The sequence below is a fragment of the Podarcis bocagei genome (genome assembly GCF_964188305.1).
Source record: "Podarcis bocagei genome assembly, chromosome: 7".
In the NCBI taxonomy this organism is placed as follows: domain Eukaryota; kingdom Metazoa; phylum Chordata; class Lepidosauria; order Squamata; family Lacertidae; genus Podarcis; species Podarcis bocagei.
In genome coordinates this window covers 82,680,110-82,700,724 of record NC_138132.1, presented here as the reverse complement: position 1 = coordinate 82,700,724, position 20,615 = coordinate 82,680,110, and the positions used below count along the sequence as shown (strand labels likewise).

Below are 20,615 nucleotides of genomic sequence, written 5' to 3'. Positions count from 1 at the left end.
TCCTCAGAGAGGGAAGCATTCACCATCCCGCAGAGCCCATTGCCCAGTCTTTTCCGGCTTGCTTTTATTAGCCAGGAAGGGCAAGGATCAAGGAGACAGGTGGTTAGTTTCACGAGTTCAAGCAGTCTGTCCACATCCCCGGGGGTAACGGATTGAAATTGATTCCATGCAACTCGACCGGGCTCTCCCGCCCCGGCCCTGATCCCACAGTGGTGTTTTACATCTCCATTATGTCCAAAATTCACCATTAAACTACAAGCCAGTATTTCCAATGCAGATTTTATTGCCATTCTATTATATTTCCTCTGTGCTTGCGTCCTCCTGGTCTTGTGACTCCGGCCCTAAATTGCAAGGCAAAACCATGGGAGATGGGCGCGTGTGTGGAGTCTGCCAGCCTCGAGTCCCTGATTAGATGATGAAATAAATAAATTAAGGTCTTATGTAGATAATAATGGTTCATAAATGTATCAAGCAAACACATACATAGATATATAGGCCACATGTCTGAAGCTGCACAGGAGAGCAGCCATGGAGCCATTTTGACTCCCAGGCTGTCCAGGTGTTTTCTCTGCAAGGTCAAAGGTCTCCCCATTGTCTCCTTCACAAATCCTGTCTTAAGGGTATGTCTGTGTATGAAGAGGGTGAGCCTGTGACTTGGCTCAGGAACTAAGTACTTATCATTACAAAAGATTGGCCAGGCTCCCCATGGTACCAATCCAGGAAACATTAACAGGTAACTTGTCAGACAGGAGGTAAACAACCCACTCAGATTTCTGCTGTAGACCACCCTTTCTGTGATGTAGGAATGATGTTTCTGGGGGTGGTCTTGGACTCCAAGGGGGGCAATTTAAAATGTATAAGGGCGGACACACCTTGGTTCTGGGTCCTCCTCCTTTCCTGCCTGTGAAAGTGTTGTAAATAAAAATATGCCCTTTCCCCTTATGGGGTATCCAAGAGCCCATATAGAGTCCTTACATAGGCTCCCTATTGGTAGGAGAAAATAACAGAGGCCAACCAGAGAATATTGAGAAGCAAAGCAGCTAGTAAGCTTGATCTTTATTGATCTGTTGCAACAGGGTGCTCCCCTCTCACGCAGGAGAGGAAGAGGACCCCCAAAATTGCTGTGCAAGGGCTTATAAAGACTTTTGAAATTCCCATCCTCTAGATCAAGACCACCCCCAGCAACATTATGCATACATCACAGAGGGGAGTAACCTAAGACCACCCCTCAGATACATCCCACCTACATCACAGAAATTTAAATGTTGTTTTTCTCCTGTCACAGTTTATCTCCTGTCAGGCAAGTTACTTGATTAGATTGCCTGGGGAGCCTGGCCATTCTTTTGTAGTGGTAAAATACTTATTTCCTGGGCCAGGTCACAGGCTCATACCTTATTCAAACAGACATATCCTTGAGACAGGATTTGTGAGGAAAGAGACAATGGGGAGGCTTTTCCAGTTTAACCTTGCAGAGAAAGGATTTGGTCAGTTTAGGAATCAAAATGGTTCCAGGTTGGTCTTCCTGTGTTGATCTATGTATGTGCAGTTATGAACATTACCATATATCTAAGACCATAAAATTCCTATCACACAAGGAGCACCCTGTTGCAACAGTTCAATAAAGATCAGGCTTACTAGCTGCTTTGCTTCTCAATATTCTCTGGTTGGCTTCTTGTTATTTTCTCCCACCAATAGGGAACCTACAAAGGACTCTATAAGGGCTCTTGTGTCCCCCATAAGGGAATAAGGGCAGATTTTTCGTTTATTACATGACATCCTCATCTCCATAGATGATTCCATCGTCCTTATAACAAGATGTTGGGTACCCCTTGAGCATCGTTGGTCATTTGTCACAGATGCCAACTCTCCTGAGCCAAGGAAAGGCTTGGGATGAGGTGTGTATGGTCCATGCTTGCCGGTAACCCTTATCCATTTGCAATGGTTTTGTTTTACTGGACGGAGTCTCCGGCCACGCTGCTCTTGCCTTTGCAAAGTTGGGTTCGAGATGCGCATTGGCTAGATATTTTTTTTAAAGTAATTTTTATTACGTTTTGCAATTTTCTATTCAACACAATCATCATTATCACAAAAAGAATATATAAATCCCAATCTCACCCCACCCCACCCCCCTCCTGTGACTACCCTCAACCACCTTTCCTGGTTCTTTAAGTATTTGCTTCTCCTGCCTGTTTTATTCTACCTTAGTTTTGTAATCATTTAGCTAAATATTGTTGTATTCTTATCAATTTTTTTACCATGTTTTCAAATTAGCTCTTACACTTTGTTGTTTTCCCGATTGTTGCATCTTGACTTTTATATTGTTTTCTTAATTGTAAGTGTTTACTCAAACCCTGCTAGTGAGTCCACTTCTTTACAATATTTTTGTAAATATACGTTGACTCGCTAGGGGCGCGTCATCTTATGCAAATATGACCCGGCGGGGATTCCCCTACCGGCCCCTCCCGACGAGAGGAACTGATGGCGGTGGGTGGGTTGTTTCTCGGAATTGAGATCCTGGACTAGGATCGCTTTCGGTTTCTCCCTGCTGCCTGGCGGTGGAGCGGGGCGGAGACAAGACTTGCTCTCGGAGGCGCCGCGCGGCTCCTGCGCTTGTTCCAGACCAGGTAAGACTCGGAGGGGATGGGGGGGGAGCGCACAGTGGCGTAGCGTGGGTTGTCAGCACCCGGGGCAAGGCAAGTAATTTGCGCCCCCTAACCAGTGGATTTTAGCACTCGAGTGCGAGCACGCCCTCGGATTTTTCCAGTAACACTTGACTTTATAGAATCATAGAATCGTAGAGGGACCCGATGGTCATCTAGTCCAACCCCCTGTGGTGATGATGATGATGATACATTTTATTTATACCCCGCCCTCCCCAGCCAAAATTACAATAGAAACATAATGGGGGGAGGGACCAATTTAAAATACAGGTTAAAATGCAATTTGAAAAGCAGCCTCATTTTAAAAGTAGCCCACAAATCAAAACTGTAAGGGGAGGGAAGACATAAGGGTCCCACTGAGTCCAAACTAAAGGCCAGGTGGAACAGCTCTGTCTTGCAGGCCCTGAGGAAAGATGCAGGACCACGCAGCTGTCCCGTGCGGGGATCGAACCTGCAACCTTGACATCCCTATTTCCATAGGGTTCGGGTTTCCGAGTGGCTAGGGAAACCAAGCTGGATGGGGAGGGGAAGCCACAAACATGAGTCTGACCAAACTGCGGGAAGCAGTGGAAGACAGGAGTGCCTGGCGTGCTCTGGTCCAGGGGGTCACGAAGAGTCAGACACGACTAAATGACTAAACAACAACAACAACAACAACAATAATGTATGAAGTTACATTGAAAGACCTACATTGGCTCCCTGTACGTTTCTGAGCACAATTCAAAGTGTTGGTGTTGACCTTTAAAGCCCTAAACGGCCTTGGTCCAGTATACCTGAAGGAGCGTCTCTACCCCCATCATTCTGCCCGGACACTGAGGTCCAGCGCCGAGGGCCTTCTGGCGGTTCCCTCCCTGCAAGAAGTGAGGTTACAGGGAAGCAGGCAGAGGGCCTTCTCAGTAGTGGCACCTGCCCTGTGGAACGCCCTCCCACCAGATGTCAAAGAGAAGAACAACTACCAGACTTTTAGAAGACATCCGAAGGCAGCCCTGTTTAGGGAAGCTTTTAATGTTTGACGTATTAATATTTTTTTGGAAGCTGCCCAGAGTGGCTGGGGAAGCCCAGCCAGATGGGCAGGGTATAAATAATTTATTTTTATTTTTATTAGACACCCCCCAAGCCAAGGAGATAAGTAACTCTACAACTTCAGAAGTCATCTGAAGGGAAGTTTTTTTAAATGTTTCATGTTTTATTATATTTTTATCCAAGGTGACTGGGGCAGCCCAGTCAGATGGGAAGGGTATAAATAATAAAATTATTACTATTATTATTATTATGGAATAGGGCGTCTCAATTTTCTTTGATGAAATGTTGCAAGGTATTCCAATTAATGCTTTTTATAGGATATTGGACACGGTGCGAGTTTATGGCTGCCAAGTATTGGCCTGAAAGGAAGCGCAGCCGGCGTCAGGGAACTGCTGGAGGATGGAGCTTGCAAGTGTTAGAATGCAAAACGCGGACAGGTTCAGGCACGCAAGAAGGTGGGGGAAAGGGGAGCCCGGATGGCTCAGTTTAAGACACGGCGCTGATAAGGCCAAGGTTGCAGGTTCGATCCCTTGTAGGGGGGCAGCGGGGTATTACTGCATTGCAGCGGGTGGGACGAGATGACCCTCGGCTCCCTTTCAGCTCGACAGATTCTATGAAAGCGCATGGAGCGCGGAAGTTGCATTGCAAGTAGTAGGGGGGGGGGCGCAAGGGTTGCAGAGAGGGAGGGAGGGAGGGAGGGGGGGGAACTGGCCCTCCGCTGGACAACTGACCCGGCCGGGCTCTGTTTCCCAGGGAAGCAGGAAGTTGCAATCCAAAGTTGCAGAAGCGCCCTGCTCCTTCTTCCGCGGAGGGAAACGCTCCTGCGGAGGCGAGAGACAGCGAGGAGGCGACGAGGTGAGGCTTTTGTGAGGTAGGAAAGACGGGGGAGGGAACCCAAGGAGGATTTGCATGAGAGGGAATGAAGGGGAAACGCGCCTCCCACGTGGAGCACTTTTCCCCGGGAAATGCACGGGGTGGGGTCGTGGCTGATCCGTGCTGTGCGCTCGCGTCGTGCGGCCCAAAATGCTGTAGGATCGCCAATGCAAGACCCCCTTTTAAAACCTCCCCCTCCCCAGCTCTGGAAAAAAAGGGGGAAGGGGATGGCGTCGGGGTGCGGAGGCTGCCCGTGCCCGGCCAGGCGTCGGTGGCGGCGTCAGCGCTGCTGCAGCGGCTGCTCCTCCTGCGAGCAGTGAGTGGAGCGCAGCGGCAGCGGGGGGCGCGCGCGCTAGGGCGCAAGGCTGGCGGTGGCGGCGTGGCGGCGGGGAGCCCGGCGGAGGAAGGAACTTGTCCCTTCCCTCTGGACTCGCGCCCCCCGCAGATGTTGCGCCCGGTGCGGCTGGCACCCCTGGCACCCCCCACTCTACGCCACTGGGAGCACATCCAAGAGGGTGGATCTTTCTTTTTACAGATAACATTTGTATTTAGGCATAATCAATTTTATACATCATGGGATTCCCTGAATCCCCGGGCTTTCCCCCCCCCCCCCATGGCTTCCAATATATATAATGTGTATCTTCTTCTTTTTTCCTTACTGCATCTAATTATATTTATCCAAATTGGTTTATATCCCCCTTTAACCCTACAAAATTACATTACAAGTCCTGCTAACGTCTTCAAGTGCTTACAGTGTTCTTTAAGATATTCTATAAACTTTTTTTCCATTCCTTAAATTTCTTATCACCTTGGTGTCTGATCTTCCCAGTCAATTTTGCCATTTCGGCTTAGTCCACCATCTTGATTATCAATTCTTCTTTGGTGGGAGTTTTCTCTTAATTCCACCCCTGGGCAAAAAGTGTCCTCGCAGCTGTCGCATACATAAAGAGTCTTATCAGGTCCTTTGGTATTTCTTCAAAGGGTGGGTCTTTACAATGGGGCAGGATCTGGGAAGGGCAGCCGACAGGAGTCCATTTGCACTTGGGCTCTCAGATAGAACTCTGCACATGCTCAAAGCGTCCCTCTTCACAAAGAGGCAGGTTCTGTGGAACGACACCCCTGTAAGGTAGACTAGTATGAGTGAAGATCGAACACACACACCACCCTTCAAAAAAAAAAGTATTGACTTTGACAGGGGTGCCAACTTGAATAAAATGTGGGGGGAGGGGCAGGTAAGCCCTGCCTTGCATTATCAATCACATGATGCAATGCCTTAAGGACCGCCTCTTTCCATATGGACCTTCCTGGACCCTGAGATCATCTTCTGAGGCCTCCTCCTCACGATGTCCAGAGGGTGGCAACATGAGAACGGGGCCTTCTCTGCAGTGGCTCCCCGTCTGTGGAATGCTCTCCCCAGTGAAGTTTGCCTGGCGCCTTCATTATACACCTTTAGGCGCCAGGCAAAAAGTTCCTTTTTAACCAGGCCTTTGGTTGCCCTGATCAACATCCCATACCCTTTAAAATGTGGCTCTTTTTAAGGAGGTATTGTTGGGCTCTTGCTTTTATTTTTAATTTATATACTGTGATCTTCTTATACGAACTGCCCTGAGACCTCCGGGAATAAGGCAGTGTGAAACTCGAAAAATTAAAATATCATGGAAAATTTCATTTAATTCAGTAATTCAACTTAAGAGGTGAAATGCTAAACCAGATGGATCAATAGGGGTCTGACTAGGTATAAAGCAGCTGAACTGAAGCACTTAACGCTGCAACATTTTGTTGCAGTACCCCGCTTTTCTTTGCCTATGGCCCACTTGCAGATCTAGTACAGTGGTACCTCGGGTTAAGTACTTAATTCGTTCTGGAGGTCCGTACTTAACCTGAAGCACAACTTTAGCTAATGGGGCCTCCTGCTGCCGCCGTGCCACCAGAGCACGATTTCTGTTCTCATCCTGAAGCAAAGTACTTAACCTGAAGCATTATTTCTGGGTTAGCGGAGTCTGTAAGCTGAAGCATATGTAACCTGAGGTACCACTGTATGTTTGCTCCTTCCCCTTGCTCCCCTCTTTCATGGTTCATCTCTGCAGGCAGCTGAGACCTCATTGAAGGGAAGATGGCAGCGAACATGGAAAATTTGCCCGAAAACCTTCTGTTGGATATCTTGTCTCTGGTTCCAGCAAGCGACCTCATTTGCAATTGCCGGCTGGTCTGCTCTCAGTGGCGGGACTTGGTAGACCTGCCGGTCCTGTGGAAGCGCAAGTTCCGGAAAAGGGACCATGACTCTTCTCCAAAGCCATTGGCTTTCTACATTTTCTCCCACCTAAAGAAGAACTTAATCAAGAATCCTGATGGCCAAGGTATGTCCCCATTTATCTGGTAGAATAAAACGCTCCTGGAGAGAAATATGAATAATAAAGCCTTTAGGAACATAGGAAGCTGCTGTACACTGAGTCCCAATATTGGTTCATCTAGCACAGTAATGTCTACGCTAGGGCTGGGCAATATATCATCCAAGACCGGTTTGAAGTTCACCTGATATTTTTTTCATAATATTTGAGCTGGTTTTCAACATCGGGATAACTCACTAGCTAAACACTGCAATGTTATCAGCAGCTAAACCTGACAATATCATCAGCTAAACATTGCAACCTATCACAATGTCCGAAATGAGGATGGAACTATACAGAGGCGAACAGGACAATGTCCTGGCAACTGCTACTATGTAGGGGTCTAAAACAGATAAATGACAATATTATCATCACACACTCAGTTTCATCTGCAGGCAAGCCAAAATGCAGCCCAACAGGACTACATCCCAGCGTGGTGTAGTGGTTAAGAATGGTGGACTTGTAATCTGGTGAACCGGGTTCGATTCCCTGCTCCTCCACATGCAGCTGCTGGGTGACCTTGGGCTAGTCACACTTCTTTGAAGTCTCTCAGCCCCACTCACCTCACAGAGTGTTTGTTGTGGGGGAGGAAGGGAAAGGAGATTGTTAGCTGCTTTGAGACTCCTTTGGGTGGTGATAAAGCGGGATATCAAATCCAAACTCCTCTTCTTCTTTTTTGTCTTTGGGCTTAGCTATCAAATGGTGGTATTCAGGACAATCCAAAGTGCGGTGGTGAGTCATAGTAAATACAAATAATCTGGGACTGCCAGCAGGCCTCTTAGGAGACAGAAGAAGCAGCAGTGGCAAAAACACCTTGCCATGACTGCGGTATCTATCTGTCTGTCTGTCTGTCTATCTATCTATCTACACACACATACACACACACACACACATACACTCTGTACCATTTGTATATAAATAATTGCATATTCTAAATAGCCAAGCACCGTGTCTTTTCCAGGTGTAAGAACCGAGAGGTTACTGAACTACAGCTCCCATCCACCCCAGCAATCGAGAAATGACCCAGGATGATGGAAATGGTAGTTTAGCAACATCTGGGGGGGGGCAAAGTTTCCCTACATCTGCTCCTCAGAGTAGATCTTTTGGAATTAATGGACCCAAAGTAATGTCAGTTAACTTCAGGGTGTCTACTACTTAATCATGCCAACCAAGGGTGATAATTTAACTACGGTCATTTCTGGACTGCCTGTTTTTTGCCCCTTCATCCTGATTATTTGCCCCACATTTAAGGATACTGGCTATTTATCGAGAAAATTCATTTGTGGGGAGGTTTTATGGCATTGCATCAATAAGTCTGATTTTGTTGTGATGCGGGTTGCTTGCACACCATCGCCAAACCAGCCTAAATCGGAGACCCTGAACTTGCCATTATGCGATTGAGTCCCTCTTGGAAACAGGGACAGTCTGAAAGTGGCCTAAGTCATTCTTGTTTTCTTTCTAACCCACGGGCTGCTTCACTCAAAGCCTCTCCCTTCATTTTCTGTCTCCCCGTCACACACGCTGCGCCAGATGGCCTGGACTCCTGGGAAATCCAGACACCTGCCGAGGGCCACTGGGAAACTCAGGAACTGTCCATAGAAGACTCAAAATATGTCAGTGCGACGCTCAGACATTTTTTTGAGAATGATGAAGATGCTCCTTTTCAGCTCTACAAATGCATTGCTGCACGTAACGGGTGAGGAACCTATCATTGTCCAAATTCAAATCCACTTAAAGATGAGGAAAGGGAGTTTTCATTTGCCCTGGTGCGAGTTCTTGTGTTTCACACTGTATTCTGCATAAGTAGACCCCCCCCCCCAATAAATACAACCCATAAAAATGCAATGGTCATAAAAAGGTGGAGCAATTTGCATCACCAAATCCTATTAAATGAGCTGTTCTTTTTTGTTGTTGTGGGGAGTGGTGAGAGACAGGCCCCAATGGCTTTCCCTACAATGGGTTGCTAGCAGACCATCATTCCTTGCCTCTGCATAAGAGGGGGCAAACTTTCTTTCCAGGGAGCTGGAGGTGGCCCACAATAGCCAGTTGCTGAGCCTTTTAGAACACGTGGTCCAAAAGCTGTGGATAAAAGGTAAAGGTCAAGGTGACTATGGGGCTGCAACGCTCATCTGGCTTTCAGGCCGAGGGAGCCGGCCTTTGTCCACAGACAGCTTTCCAGGTCATGTGGTCAGCAGGACTAGACTGCTTCTGGCACAATGGGACACCGTGACGGAAGCCAGAGTGCACGGAAATGCCATTTACCTTCCCGCCGCTGCTGTACCTATTTATCTACTTGCACTGGCGTGCTTTTGAACTGCTAGGTTGGCAGGAGCTGGGACAGAGCAATGGGAGATCACCCTGTCATGGGGATTCGAACCGCCAGCCTTCTGATGGGCATGCCCAAGAGGCTCAGTGGTTTAGACCATAGACCCACCTGCATCCCCCAATGCTGTAGGATAGTGATGGTGATGTGGGGTAGTGATGGTGTTCCTTAATGTCTCAGGCCCTGCAGCAAGTCTCAGCTCATCACCTTGAAGGACGAGGACTACTTGGACTGATGGATGAAGCCAGACCCACGATTGAGGTGAAGGACTGGTGAGTGCCAAGTGTCCTGTCCCAGCTGGGGCTCAGGGAGGGTGGACAACCCAAACCAAGTTCTCAGCGTGTGTGAGATCCCAAGAATAGATGTGGTCAGTGAATTGGAGGCAGAGAGGGGAAGGTCTGCTTGGACCTAGGCTTCAGCCCCAGGGGCAGTTGTCTAGAGGAAGGAAGGCTGCCATTGGCCATCACTTCCATGGCGTCACAGAGAGGGCAGTGGTTCTCAAGGGTTTCAGTCAGGGCGCATTCCCAGGCTTAGCTGGATTGAACAAGAGACCTTCTGTATGCAAAGCAGATGCTCCAACCACTGAGCTACTGCCAATTAGGGATTGCAGTTTGTCTCCACTTATTTAGAGTGGCACCCAGTCCAAATTAGTTACCACATGTGTTCATCAGGAAGGCACTGGAACCCATCTTTTAGTTTTATTTTGAATGTTAATGAGACACTTCCTAATATTGAGTCTCTTCACTTCCCTGACCAAAGATACCCAGAAATATAAAAATGCCGGTACCAAGATCCAGTCCTTTTTTCCTGGAGGGACGCAGGGTTGCACATATCCCTAAGGTAAACTATTGGATACCAAACCAAGAAACACCAGGACTGGTTTGATGAGAATGACAGTGAGATTGAACGCATGATTGACAAGAAAAGGAAGGCCATTCAGATCTGGCAAAGAGATAGAAACTGTGCCACTAAGAATAAACCTATGCCAACGCTAAGACTGAGGTTCAAAGAAGAACCAGAGAACTAAAGAACACCTGGTGGATAAAAAAAGCTCAAGAGATCCAGCACTTAGCTGACACTCATGATGCACAGAGTTTCTTTAAAGCCACAAAGAACATCTATGGGCCTATGCCCCCTATGCTCAGCAGACAGTACCACACTTCTAAAAGATAAAGAAGCCATTGCACTGCGCTGGAAAGAACGTTACCAACATCTCCTTAACCGCAACTCCCCTGTAGCGGCTGAGGTCCTCTCACAAATTCCACAAAAACAAGTTAGAGATGAGCTTGTAGTATCTCCAAATCTGGGAGAGTTGTGTACAGCTATTAACCAAACGAAAAACAACAAAGCCAGTGGACCTGATGGGATACCTGCCAAAATCTTCAAAGTGGGTGGAATTGAACTCACACAACAACTTCACAAGCTCATCAGAAAAAATCTTCAGTATGCTGATGACAACATAGTGTGCGCACGTTCAGAGCATGACCTCAAAACCATGCTAAATATCTTTGCAGAAGCTTACGAAAAGCTTGGCCTATCACTCAACATCCAAAATCCAAAGTGCTGCACCAACAAGTACAAAAGAACCCCTCTGCAGCGCCACAAATCTAACTCAGTGGTGTAATGTTGGAAAATGTCGATCACTTCTCCTACCTAGGCAGTTATCTTTCCACAAGGGCCAACTTTAATGCCGAAATCCAGCATTGCCTGAGCTCTGCAAGTGCGGATTTCTCCCGATTGCAGTGCAGAGTGTTTAAGGACCAAGGACATTTGCAGGGAAACCAAAATGCTTGTTTACAAAGCTATTGTACTACCAAGCTATTGTGAAACATGGACCACTTAGAAACGCCATCTCCAACTCCTCGAAAGATTCCACAATGGTGTCTCTGAAAAATTGTACACATCACTTGGGAAAACAGGTGAACTAATATCAGTGTACTGGAAGAAGCAAATATCACCATTGTTGAAGCAATGATTCTTAAACATCAGCTTTGTTGGACTGGTCATGTTGTGCGGATGCCTGATTATCGTCTTCCAAAGCAACTACTCTTTTCCGAACTTAAAAATGGAAAGTGTAATGCTGGTGGTCAACAAAAGAGGTTTACAGACTGTCTCAAGGCAAATATAAAAAAATGTAGTATAAACACTGACAACCGGGAAACACTGGCCTACGAGTGCTCCAGTTGGAGAACAGCCTTTACCAAAGGTGTCATGGGCTTTGAAGACGCTCAAACTCAGGACACAAGGGAGAAACATGCTAAGAGGAAGGCATGCTTGGCAAACCCTCACCGTGATCAACTCCTGCCCGGAAACCTCTGTCCCCACTGTGGAAGGACGTGTGGATCCAGAATTGGCCTCCACAGTCATTTATGGACTCATCGTTAAAACCGTGTTAATGGAAGACAATCTTACTTGGCTACGAGTGATCGCCAAAGAAGAAGAAGAAGATAGAAGAAGATACCCCTAAACATGTGAATCTAACGGGAGAAGAAACTAAAAAAATGTAGCTTCTTCTCTAGCACAGTGAATAGTCAGCTGTGTAATATGAAGTACAGTGGTACCTCGGGTTAAGTACTTAATTCGTTCTGGAGGTCCATACTTAACCCGAAACTGTTCTTAACCTGAAGCACCACTTTACCTAATGGGGCCTCCTGCTGCTGCCGCCATGCCGCCGGAGCACGATTTCTGTTCTCATCCTGAAGCAAAGTTCTTAACCCAAGGTACTATTTCTGGGTTAGCGGAGTCTGTAACCTGAACATAGCTGTCAGCTTGCAGATTTGAAAATAAGGGACCAGCAGCCAAAATAAGGGACCTGCAGCCTCACCTGTTCCAGGGATTCCAGTCTTCCTGTCCTCCTGCAGTCTGGTCCAACTCTTGCTGGTAGCTTCGAGAACACTGTCCAACCAACTTTGTAACCAGAGGTTCAGCTGAATAGAATCTGAATCACATGCACCACAAGGCCTATGCAGCCTCAACTTAAGATGGCTCCCCGGCCTGGCTTTGCACTGCAAGGTTTGCAGCAGCACGTGCAACAAAATGGCGTCCAGCATTCAAAAAACCTCTCAGCTTGCATTAACTAGCCACACACAAGGCATACAAGCTCCACCCACCACTCGTTCTTAGACTTCTTATTGGGTGAGCAACACAGCCAAGCAACACAGTTGGAGCCTCCCTCCTCCCTGGCCGGGAGGGAGGGAGGGAGAGGAGCTGCTTCCTTTGAAATTTAAGGGACATAATTTAATAATAATAATAATAATAATAATAATAATAATAATAATAATAATAATAATAATTTATTTATTATTTATACCCCGCCCATCTGGCTGAGTTTCCCCAGCCACTCTGGGCGGCTCCCAATCAGTGTTAAAAACAGTACAGCGTTACATATTAAAAACTTCCCTGAACAGGGCTGCCTTAAGATGTCTTCTGAATGTCAGGTAATTATTTATCTTTTTGACATCTGATGGGAGGGCGTTCCACAGGGCGGGTGCCACTACCGAGAAGGCCCTCTGTCTGGTTCCCTGTAGCCTCACTTCTCGCAATGAGGGAACCGCCAGAAGGCCCTCGGCGCTGGATCTCAGTGTCTGGGCTGAACGATGGGGGTGGAGACGCTCCTTCAGGTATACAGGACCGAGGTCGTTTAGGGCTTTAAAGGTCAGCACCAACACTTTGAATCGTGCTCGGAAACGTACTGGGAGCCACTGCAGATCTCTCAGAACCGGTGTTATGTGGTCCCGGCGGCCACTCCCACATAAGGGACATTTAAGGGACATCCATCAATAAGGGACAGCAGCGGGACAGGGCGCTGGAATAAGGGACTGTCCCTTCAAATAAGGGACACTTGATAGCTATGAACCTGAAGCGTATGTAACTTGAAGCGTATGTAACCCGAGGTATCATGTAATACATGTTCTTTGTACTTTTGTCCATTTACTGTATTCATTTCCCCTGATTTGAACTATAACATGGTGATTTTATTGAGTCAAAATGAGAGTACCCCTAAACATTTTTTAGGAAAAAAGCACTGCCAAGATCTCTCTCAATCACCATGTTGTAGTGGAAGAAAAGTAGTGGTTGACGTGCCCAGCTGGACCTCAATTTGTCCTAGGCTAATATAATTTCTCTCTCTTCCTTCTCCCCCCCACCAAAAACAGCTTTTCAGGTGGATATGGTTCATGCTATACACTCACCGTGAAGCTGTTGTCTGCAGACTCTGAAGTCCTTAAAGAACATCAATACAAAGAACCTTGTGTGTCAACGTGGCTTCCGGTGAGCTGAGCCTGAGTAGAAAATGCAATCTTTGTTAAACTAGTGGAGGGTTGTCTATGGGGGTGAAAGGGGTCCCACCAACCTCCGTCTGCTACAACATGCAGGCCTTCTTGTGTAAATACTTCATAAAAGATATATACCACTAGACTGTAGAAAACCTCCAAGCGTCTTACTGACAAGCAGCTCATCTGGTTGACTACCTGCGAGCTTCCTCCTCTTGTTTAACATCCGGCAAGAGGAGAATGGGGACAAAACTAAGAGGCGAATGGGGACAAAAGTAGTCTGCCTCTGTCTCTCCTTGGCTCTGACTCCCCCTACTGTTGGCTTCCCACTTTCCACCCCTCCAGCCACCGCTGTGGGGAGAGAAGTTCCATCCTGGAACTTCTCCCCCAGACCCAGCAGCCTCCTCCCTTTCTCTCTCCTCTTTAGGTTTCACATACTATTTACGACTGCCCTCAAGGTGTCCGTCATATCCTCTTTGAAAACAAAGCGCACCCGGGAGCCTGTCCTCCTGTCCTCCTTAAGTACCTCTTCTCAGAGCAAGGCCCAAATGAAGACAGGGATCTATCCTGGGGTGGGATGAGGGTGTTGCAAAGCAGCATCACACTTCACCCACCACCAGTGGCAGAAGAAGTGGATGACGATTACTATGACTACCACTACAGAGATCACGCCGATTCATCGGAGCATGAGTTTTTTTACAGTGCGTCCAATTGTGATTCGTGGTACAATGATGACTGCTCCAGTGATGACCGCTCCTCTCCTTAACGCCATCATCCCTTCTCTCATCTGCGCTAAATTTTGCACCCAGTTGTGGCCTCGATTTTGGGTGCTCTTTGCTTCTCTCAACTTGTATCTTTTGCAGATGCTCTGTATCTACAAATCTGTGATCTGGAAGCATGTCTGAATATGAAAGCAAGGCAAGAGATGGGATGGCAAGGAGGTTGCTGAAAACTGACTACCTCTTTCTTACTTTTTAAGTGAGATGGTTTTGGGATAACAAGGTGACCTCATCCCCCACCCCCATTGGATAGGGCACATCGCAACGATGGGTGGCAATCTGAACTCTTAATGCTGCAGATCATGGCATCAGTGACACTGGCATAGATCTAAAAAAAGACCCCCCATTTTAACATTATGTGTTGAACCAAAGGTGAATCGTTCCGGAAATTCTGCTAATGCCATTCTGCTAATGCCATTCTGCTAATTTTGCGTTCTCTTTGCTTCTCTCAACCTGTAACTTTTGCAGATGCTCTGTTTCTACATATCTGTGATCTAGAAGCATGTCTGAATATGAAAGCAAGGCAAGAGATGGGTGTGGCGTTTGCCTCCTAGGATGTGACATAAGGAAAGGGTTAAACGAGTGTGATGTGTTTGGCCAGTGGGAATGCAAGGGGAGGAGAAAAAGTTAGAGTGGGAGGTTTTGAAAGTCAGTTGAGTTCTGGGAGTCGGAGAAGGAAGAGGGAGGAATAGGCAGTGGGTTGGTTGAATTGTATTGTGAGAGAGTGAGAGGAATTGTTAGGTGGAGTCAGATAGTTGGAATAATCAGTTTGAAGTTGTTAGAAACGTATAGGACAGCAAAGGAACTAAGATTAATAAACTGACAAGAAAAATTAACTGAAACCATACGCTTGTTCCTGCATTTAAAAGTAAACTTGATTATTTGTTAATGTTAACAACTCCATGTGTCCCTGGGAGAAACGGGTGGTGGCAGCAAAGTAAGCAACCACAGTGGTGGCACAGGGTCAGTAGACTGTCAGACGTCCGGGGGTCCTGTGTAATCACCACAATGGGCTGGCTAGGAGGCTGGTGAAAACTGACTCTCTATTTTTTATTTTTGTAAGTGAGATGGTTTTTGGGATAGCAAGGGGTCCTCTTCTCCCGGGGGTCCTGTGTGATCGCCACAATGGGCTGGCTAGGAGGCTGGTGAAAACCGACTCTCTATTTTTTATTTTTTAAGTGAGATGGTTTTGGGATAGCAAGGGGTCCTCTTCTTCCACCCCCATTGGATAGGGCACATCGCAACGCTGGGTGGCAACCAGAACTTCTTTTCTGCAGATCATGGCATCAGTGACACTGGCAAAGATGGATCTAAAAAGAGACCCCCTATTTTAACCCTGTGTGTTGAACCAAAGGTGAACAGTTCCGTAAACACTGCTAATGCCATCTTAATTGGGAAACCCTAGCCTGCGAGCGCTCCACTTGGAAATCAGCCTTTACCAAAAGTGTCATGGGCTTTGAAGACACTCGAACTCGGGACGCAAGGGCGAAATGTGACCTGGATTCAGGAACTAATTAACCATCAAAAAAGAATGGCCAGGCTGCCCGGGTAATCCAGTCAGTGACCATTAATAGGTTTCCTGCAAGACAGGATTCTGCTGTAGACCGCCCCTTCTGTGATGTATGTATGATGTATTGCAGGGTGGCCTTAAGCTTACAGGGTGGGCAATTTCAAAAAGTCTATATAAGGCTTTGCATACCATTGTTCTGAGTTCCTCCTCCCTCCTGTGTGTGGTGAGTGAAGACCCTGTTGCAACAGTTGAATAAAGATCAGGCTTACTAGCTGCTTTGCTTCTCAATATTCTCTGGTTGGCCTCTGTTATTTTCTCCTACCGGTAGGGAACCCACTTAAGGACTCTATACGGGCTCTTGGATACCCCATAAGGGAAAAAGGGCAGATTTTGTTTACAACACCAGCACTGCGATGTTAAGTGTGAGATAGATGTGGACAGAAGCCCCAGTACAATGCATGAACAATGAAAAGGACTTAGTTTGTTGGGCTGAAGTTCTTTAAGTTGCAGTTCCTAGCTGGGGGTGGATACTGGGTTTTTATTTTATTTTTTAAAAGCCTCCACATTTGAAGCCTCTGTTATAACAATTTTAAGGCCTCAGATATAGAATAAATGTATATGTGGAAGTGAGAGCTGGCTGATCACTGAAGAATTGATGCTTTTGAATTATGGTGCTGGAGGAGACTCTTGAGAGTCCCATAGACTGCAAGAAGATCAAACCTCTCCATTCTGAAGGAAATCAGCCCTGAGTGCTCACTGGAAGGACAGATCCTGAAGCTGAGGCTCCAATACTTTGGCCACCTCATGAGAAGAGAAGACTGCCTGGAAAAGACCCTGATGTTGGTGTGATAAGAATTTTAAGGTCTTGGATATATCTTAAATGTTCATAAATGTACCAACCAAGCACCTACATAGATCAGCACAGGAAACCCAACCTGAAACCATTTTTGATTCCCAAACTGACCAAATGTTTTCTCTGCAAGGTCAAAGGAAAATGGAAAAGCCTCCCCATTGTCTTTTCCTTCACAAATCCTGTCTTAAGGGTATGTCCGTCTGTGTTTGAATAGGGTGAGCCTGTGACCTTGCTCGGGAACTAAGTACAGTGGTACCTCGGGTTAAGTACTTAATTCGTTCTGGAGGTCCGTTCTTAACCTGAAACTGTTCTTAACCTGAAGCACCACTTTAGCTAATGGGGCCTCCTGCTGCTGCCGCACCGCCGGAGCACGATTTCTGTTCTCATCCTGAAGCAAAGTTCTTAACCTGAGGTACTATTTCTGGGTTAGTGGAGTCTGTAACCTGAAGTGTATGTAACCTGAGGTACCACTGTATATGTGTTTGCCTTGTAGAGTTATGAAAATATATATATATATATATATATATATATATATATATATATATATATATATATATATATGACCTTAAAATTCTTATAACAATATAGGAAGATATACAGTGACTTCTGGTGCCCATAGAGAGTGATATGGTGACAGGCACAGAGGTCAGCAGTAGGTGGCACCAGAAGCGGCTATAGGCAGAGTTGACCGATTGCAGTTTTGTTCCCATCATCCTCCCTGATGAGATTTACTAGGAGAAACATCTAGACCAAGGAGGAGGAAGGCGACAGATAACTCCACCCCCCTGGCCCACTTAAAAGCTAGAAAGCGGGCACACTGAGAGGTTGGGGGTGCCCCACTTCCCCTCATTGACCACCCACCGCTGCTTGTTTGTATGTACTCCTTTTCTCAGGCACCTGCTGTCTCCCCCCACCCCATCATAAAAAACCCCCAGCCCCTGTTCCCACCTCCCTTGCTCTCCCTCCAACACCTTCCTTCTGGGCTGCCTCCGCCTCCTTTCCTTTCATGTTTAGGTGATAAGGTAAAGGTAAAGGGACCCCTGACCATTAGGTCCAGTCGTGACCGACTCTGGGGTTGCAACATTCATCTCGCTTTACTGGCTGAGGGAGCCGGTGTACAGCTTCCGTGTCGTGTGGCCAGCATGACTAAGCCGCTTCTGGCGAACCAGAGCAGCGCACGGAAATGCCGTTTACCTTCCCGCCGGAGCGGTACCTATTTATCTACTTGCACTGGTGTGCTTTCGAACTGCTAGGTTGGCAGGAGCAGGGACCGAGCAACGGGAGCTCACCCCGTTGCGGGGATTCAAACCGCCGACCTTCTGATTGGCAAGTCGTAGGCTCTGTGGTTTAACTCAGAGCGCCACCCGCGTCCCTGTGCCACCTGTGTCCCTGCGTTTAGGTGATACACCGTTGCTAATCCGAGCAGGAGGTTTCTGGAATCATGCAAATAGGTGTTTGAACAGGGTTTTTTTATTACTTGTGGAGGCATTCTCCTGCCTCCACTATCACAAAACAGCAAAACAGAGATCTTTTTGAGATGTGCCAAAACAGTCTCTGCATTTCTTTTTCCAGCGAAAGGAGCAAACACAAGATAAGAACAGGCACTTTCAGCAGCAAAGTGGCGAGAAAGGCTGCCCCCTGCTGGTGAGGAGGAGGGCATGATTTTAACTGTCTCCACATACCTGTGGAAAAGAAATGTTAGCAGACAGATGTTAAGACCCTGAAAACAGGTTTGCCCCTCCTGGAGAAAAAGCTTTACAATGGGACGTGCCAATCTTAATAGAGCCATATGGGCAGGAGTCTTAGGTTGGGCTGAAGCTAAGGCCTCTCCCCACACAACTGCCCCCTACCCAGGTTGGGGGTACTATTCGTTCTCTAAGCAAAAACCAGCACAATTCAGGTACCAGATTCCATTCTTCCCTCTGTGTGGCGCCCGATCAGAGCCTGAAGGCACAAAACTCCTGGTATCCGATGAAAAGTCCATCCAGCTCTAACTTCCCACAGCAGGGAACCAGATTCCTCCCATTTGCTGCTATTTTGGCCCAGCGAGAAGTATTTGGAGGTAGACTGCGTCTAAAGCTGGAGGTTCCATTTTTTATTTTTTTTTGTCATTGCAGCTGATGCATCCATTCATGGAATTCACCACCACCATAAAGTTGGTCTGACTTGCTCTCTAAAGCCAGAGGACATGACCACATCCTTGCAATAACCAGTGATCCGGAAATCCTGGCCCAACCCTCCACCTTGTGGAACAAACCCGCTACATCGCTGCTTGCAACCTAGCCAGGATTAGCAGAGAAGACCTGGAAGTTGGGTTTGCATACAGACATACAGGGAAATGGAGAGAAGGACCTAGCTTGCCATCCGCCCAGCCACCAATACAAACCGACGACATCACCTTAGGCAGAGTCAGACCACCAGATCCATGCAGCTTGGTGCTATCTACACTGACTGGCAATGGATCTGGGCACCACAGTTCAAGAAGGACACTGACAAACTGGAACGTGTCCAGAGGAGGGCAACCAAAATGGTCAAAGGCCTGGAAACGATGCCTTATGAGGAACGGCTAAGGGAGCTGGGCATGTTTAGCCTGGAGAAGAGGAGGTTAAGGGGTGATATGATAGCCATGTTCAAATATATAAAAGGATGTCACATAGAGGAGGGAGAAAGGTTGTTTCCTGCTGCTCCAGAGAAGCGGACACGGAGCAATGGATCCAAACGACAAGAAAGAAGATTCCACCTAAACATTAGGAAGAACTTCCTGACAGTAAGAGCTGTTCGACAGTGGAATTTGCTGCCAAGGAGTGTGGTGGAGTCTCCTACTTTGGAGGTCTTTAAGCAGAGGCTTGACAACCATATGTCAGGAGTGCTCTGATGGTGTTTCCTGCTTGGCAGGGGGTTGGACTCGATGGCCCTTGTGGTCTCTTCCAACTCTATGATTCTATGGATCTCCAGGGTCTCCGGCAGGGAGCGCCCCCAGCTCTACCCGGAGGTGCCAGAGATCCCTTCTGCGTACAGAGCAAGGGCTCCCTCAATGAGCAACTGCCTCCCCATAAAAATTAGAAGACGCTAGCCCTCATGATTAGAATAAGGTAAAGGTAAAGGGATCCCTGACCATTAGGTCCAGTCGCGAACGACTCTGGGGTTGCGGCGCTCATCTCGCTTTATTGGCCGAGGGAGCTGGCGTACAGCTTCCGGGTCATGTGGCCAGCATGACTAAGCCATGAACCAAAGCAGCGCACGGAAATGCCGTTTACCTTCCTGCCAGAGCGGTACCTATTTATCTACTTGCACTTTGACGTGCTTTCAAACTGCTAGGTTGGCAGGAGCAGGGACCAAGCAACGGGAGCTCACCCCGTCACGGGGATTCGAACTGCTGACCTTCTGATCAGCAAGTCCTAGGCTCTGTGGTTTAACCCACAGCGCCACCAGTGTCCCTCATGATTAGAATAAAGAACTGGTTTAAACAGGAAGGTGCCTTTTCCTGTTGGTCCATCTATGTCAGTGCTTCCTACCCTGACTGGCAGTGGCTCTCTGGGCTTCAGGCAGGAGTTTCCCCCACCCTTACCTGAACAGGTGCGCTCCTATAGAACTAGTGCAATCTCCCTTGCAGGCCTGCCTCCAAATTGATGGGGCTGTTTCCCCTCTCCTCTCCCCACCACTAAAAAGCCCCCAACTTTCTTTTAAGCTGGCTGATAACTTTCTTTTTCAAGTGTGGGCATTTATTTGATCCTCTGGGAGATATTTTTAAAATAAAAAAACTTGCTTTATGACCGACATAAACGCCAACTCTGCTCTCAAGATGTAAGGGAAGTGGCGTCCTAACTGCAGGGACACAGGCCAGCCAATCAGCGCTGCACGCAGCCATGACCGACACAAGGGCTAGCCAATCAGCGCTTCAGGGAGCCAGCTTGCTCTAAATAAACTGGCAAAACA

General features: G+C 47.4%; 1 protein-coding gene and 1 long non-coding RNA gene across 2 annotated transcripts; both read left to right on the top strand.

Annotated features, from left to right (window-relative positions):
* Window positions 1-2,467: 2,467 nt before the first annotated feature.
* LOC308591987 (F-box only protein 44-like) lies at window positions 2,468-14,721 on the top strand. The gene is made up of 5 exons (XM_081203225.1): window positions 2,468-2,624; window positions 6,644-6,913; window positions 8,474-8,639; window positions 13,421-13,535; window positions 13,965-14,721. Exons 2-5 carry the CDS (start codon window positions 6,670-6,672, stop codon window positions 14,301-14,303), a joined length of 864 nt encoding a protein of 287 aa, XP_081059351.1. The 5' UTR covers window positions 2,468-2,624; window positions 6,644-6,669; the 3' UTR covers window positions 14,304-14,721.
* Window positions 14,722-14,724: 3 nt separating this feature from the next.
* On the top strand, window positions 14,725-16,116 carry LOC308592071. Its single transcript, XR_014010344.1, has 2 exons — window positions 14,725-15,378; window positions 15,496-16,116. It is a non-coding gene; the product is annotated as an uncharacterized lncRNA (long non-coding RNA).
* The last annotated feature ends 4,499 nt before the right edge of the window (window positions 16,117-20,615 follow it).

Bases quoted from the DNA above. Each gene is read 5' to 3' on its own strand.
- LOC308591987 (XM_081203225.1), top strand. From the start codon at position 6,670: ATGGCAGCGAACATGGAAAATTTGCCCGAAAACCTTCTGTTGGATATC. The intron at 6,914-8,473 runs GTATGTCCCCAT...ACGCTGCGCCAG, and splicing joins CAAGAATCCTGATGGCCAAG to ATGGCCTGGACTCCTGGGAA. The intron at 13,536-13,964 runs GTGAGCTGAGCC...TCTCCTCTTTAG, and splicing joins GTGTGTCAACGTGGCTTCCG to GTTTCACATACTATTTACGA.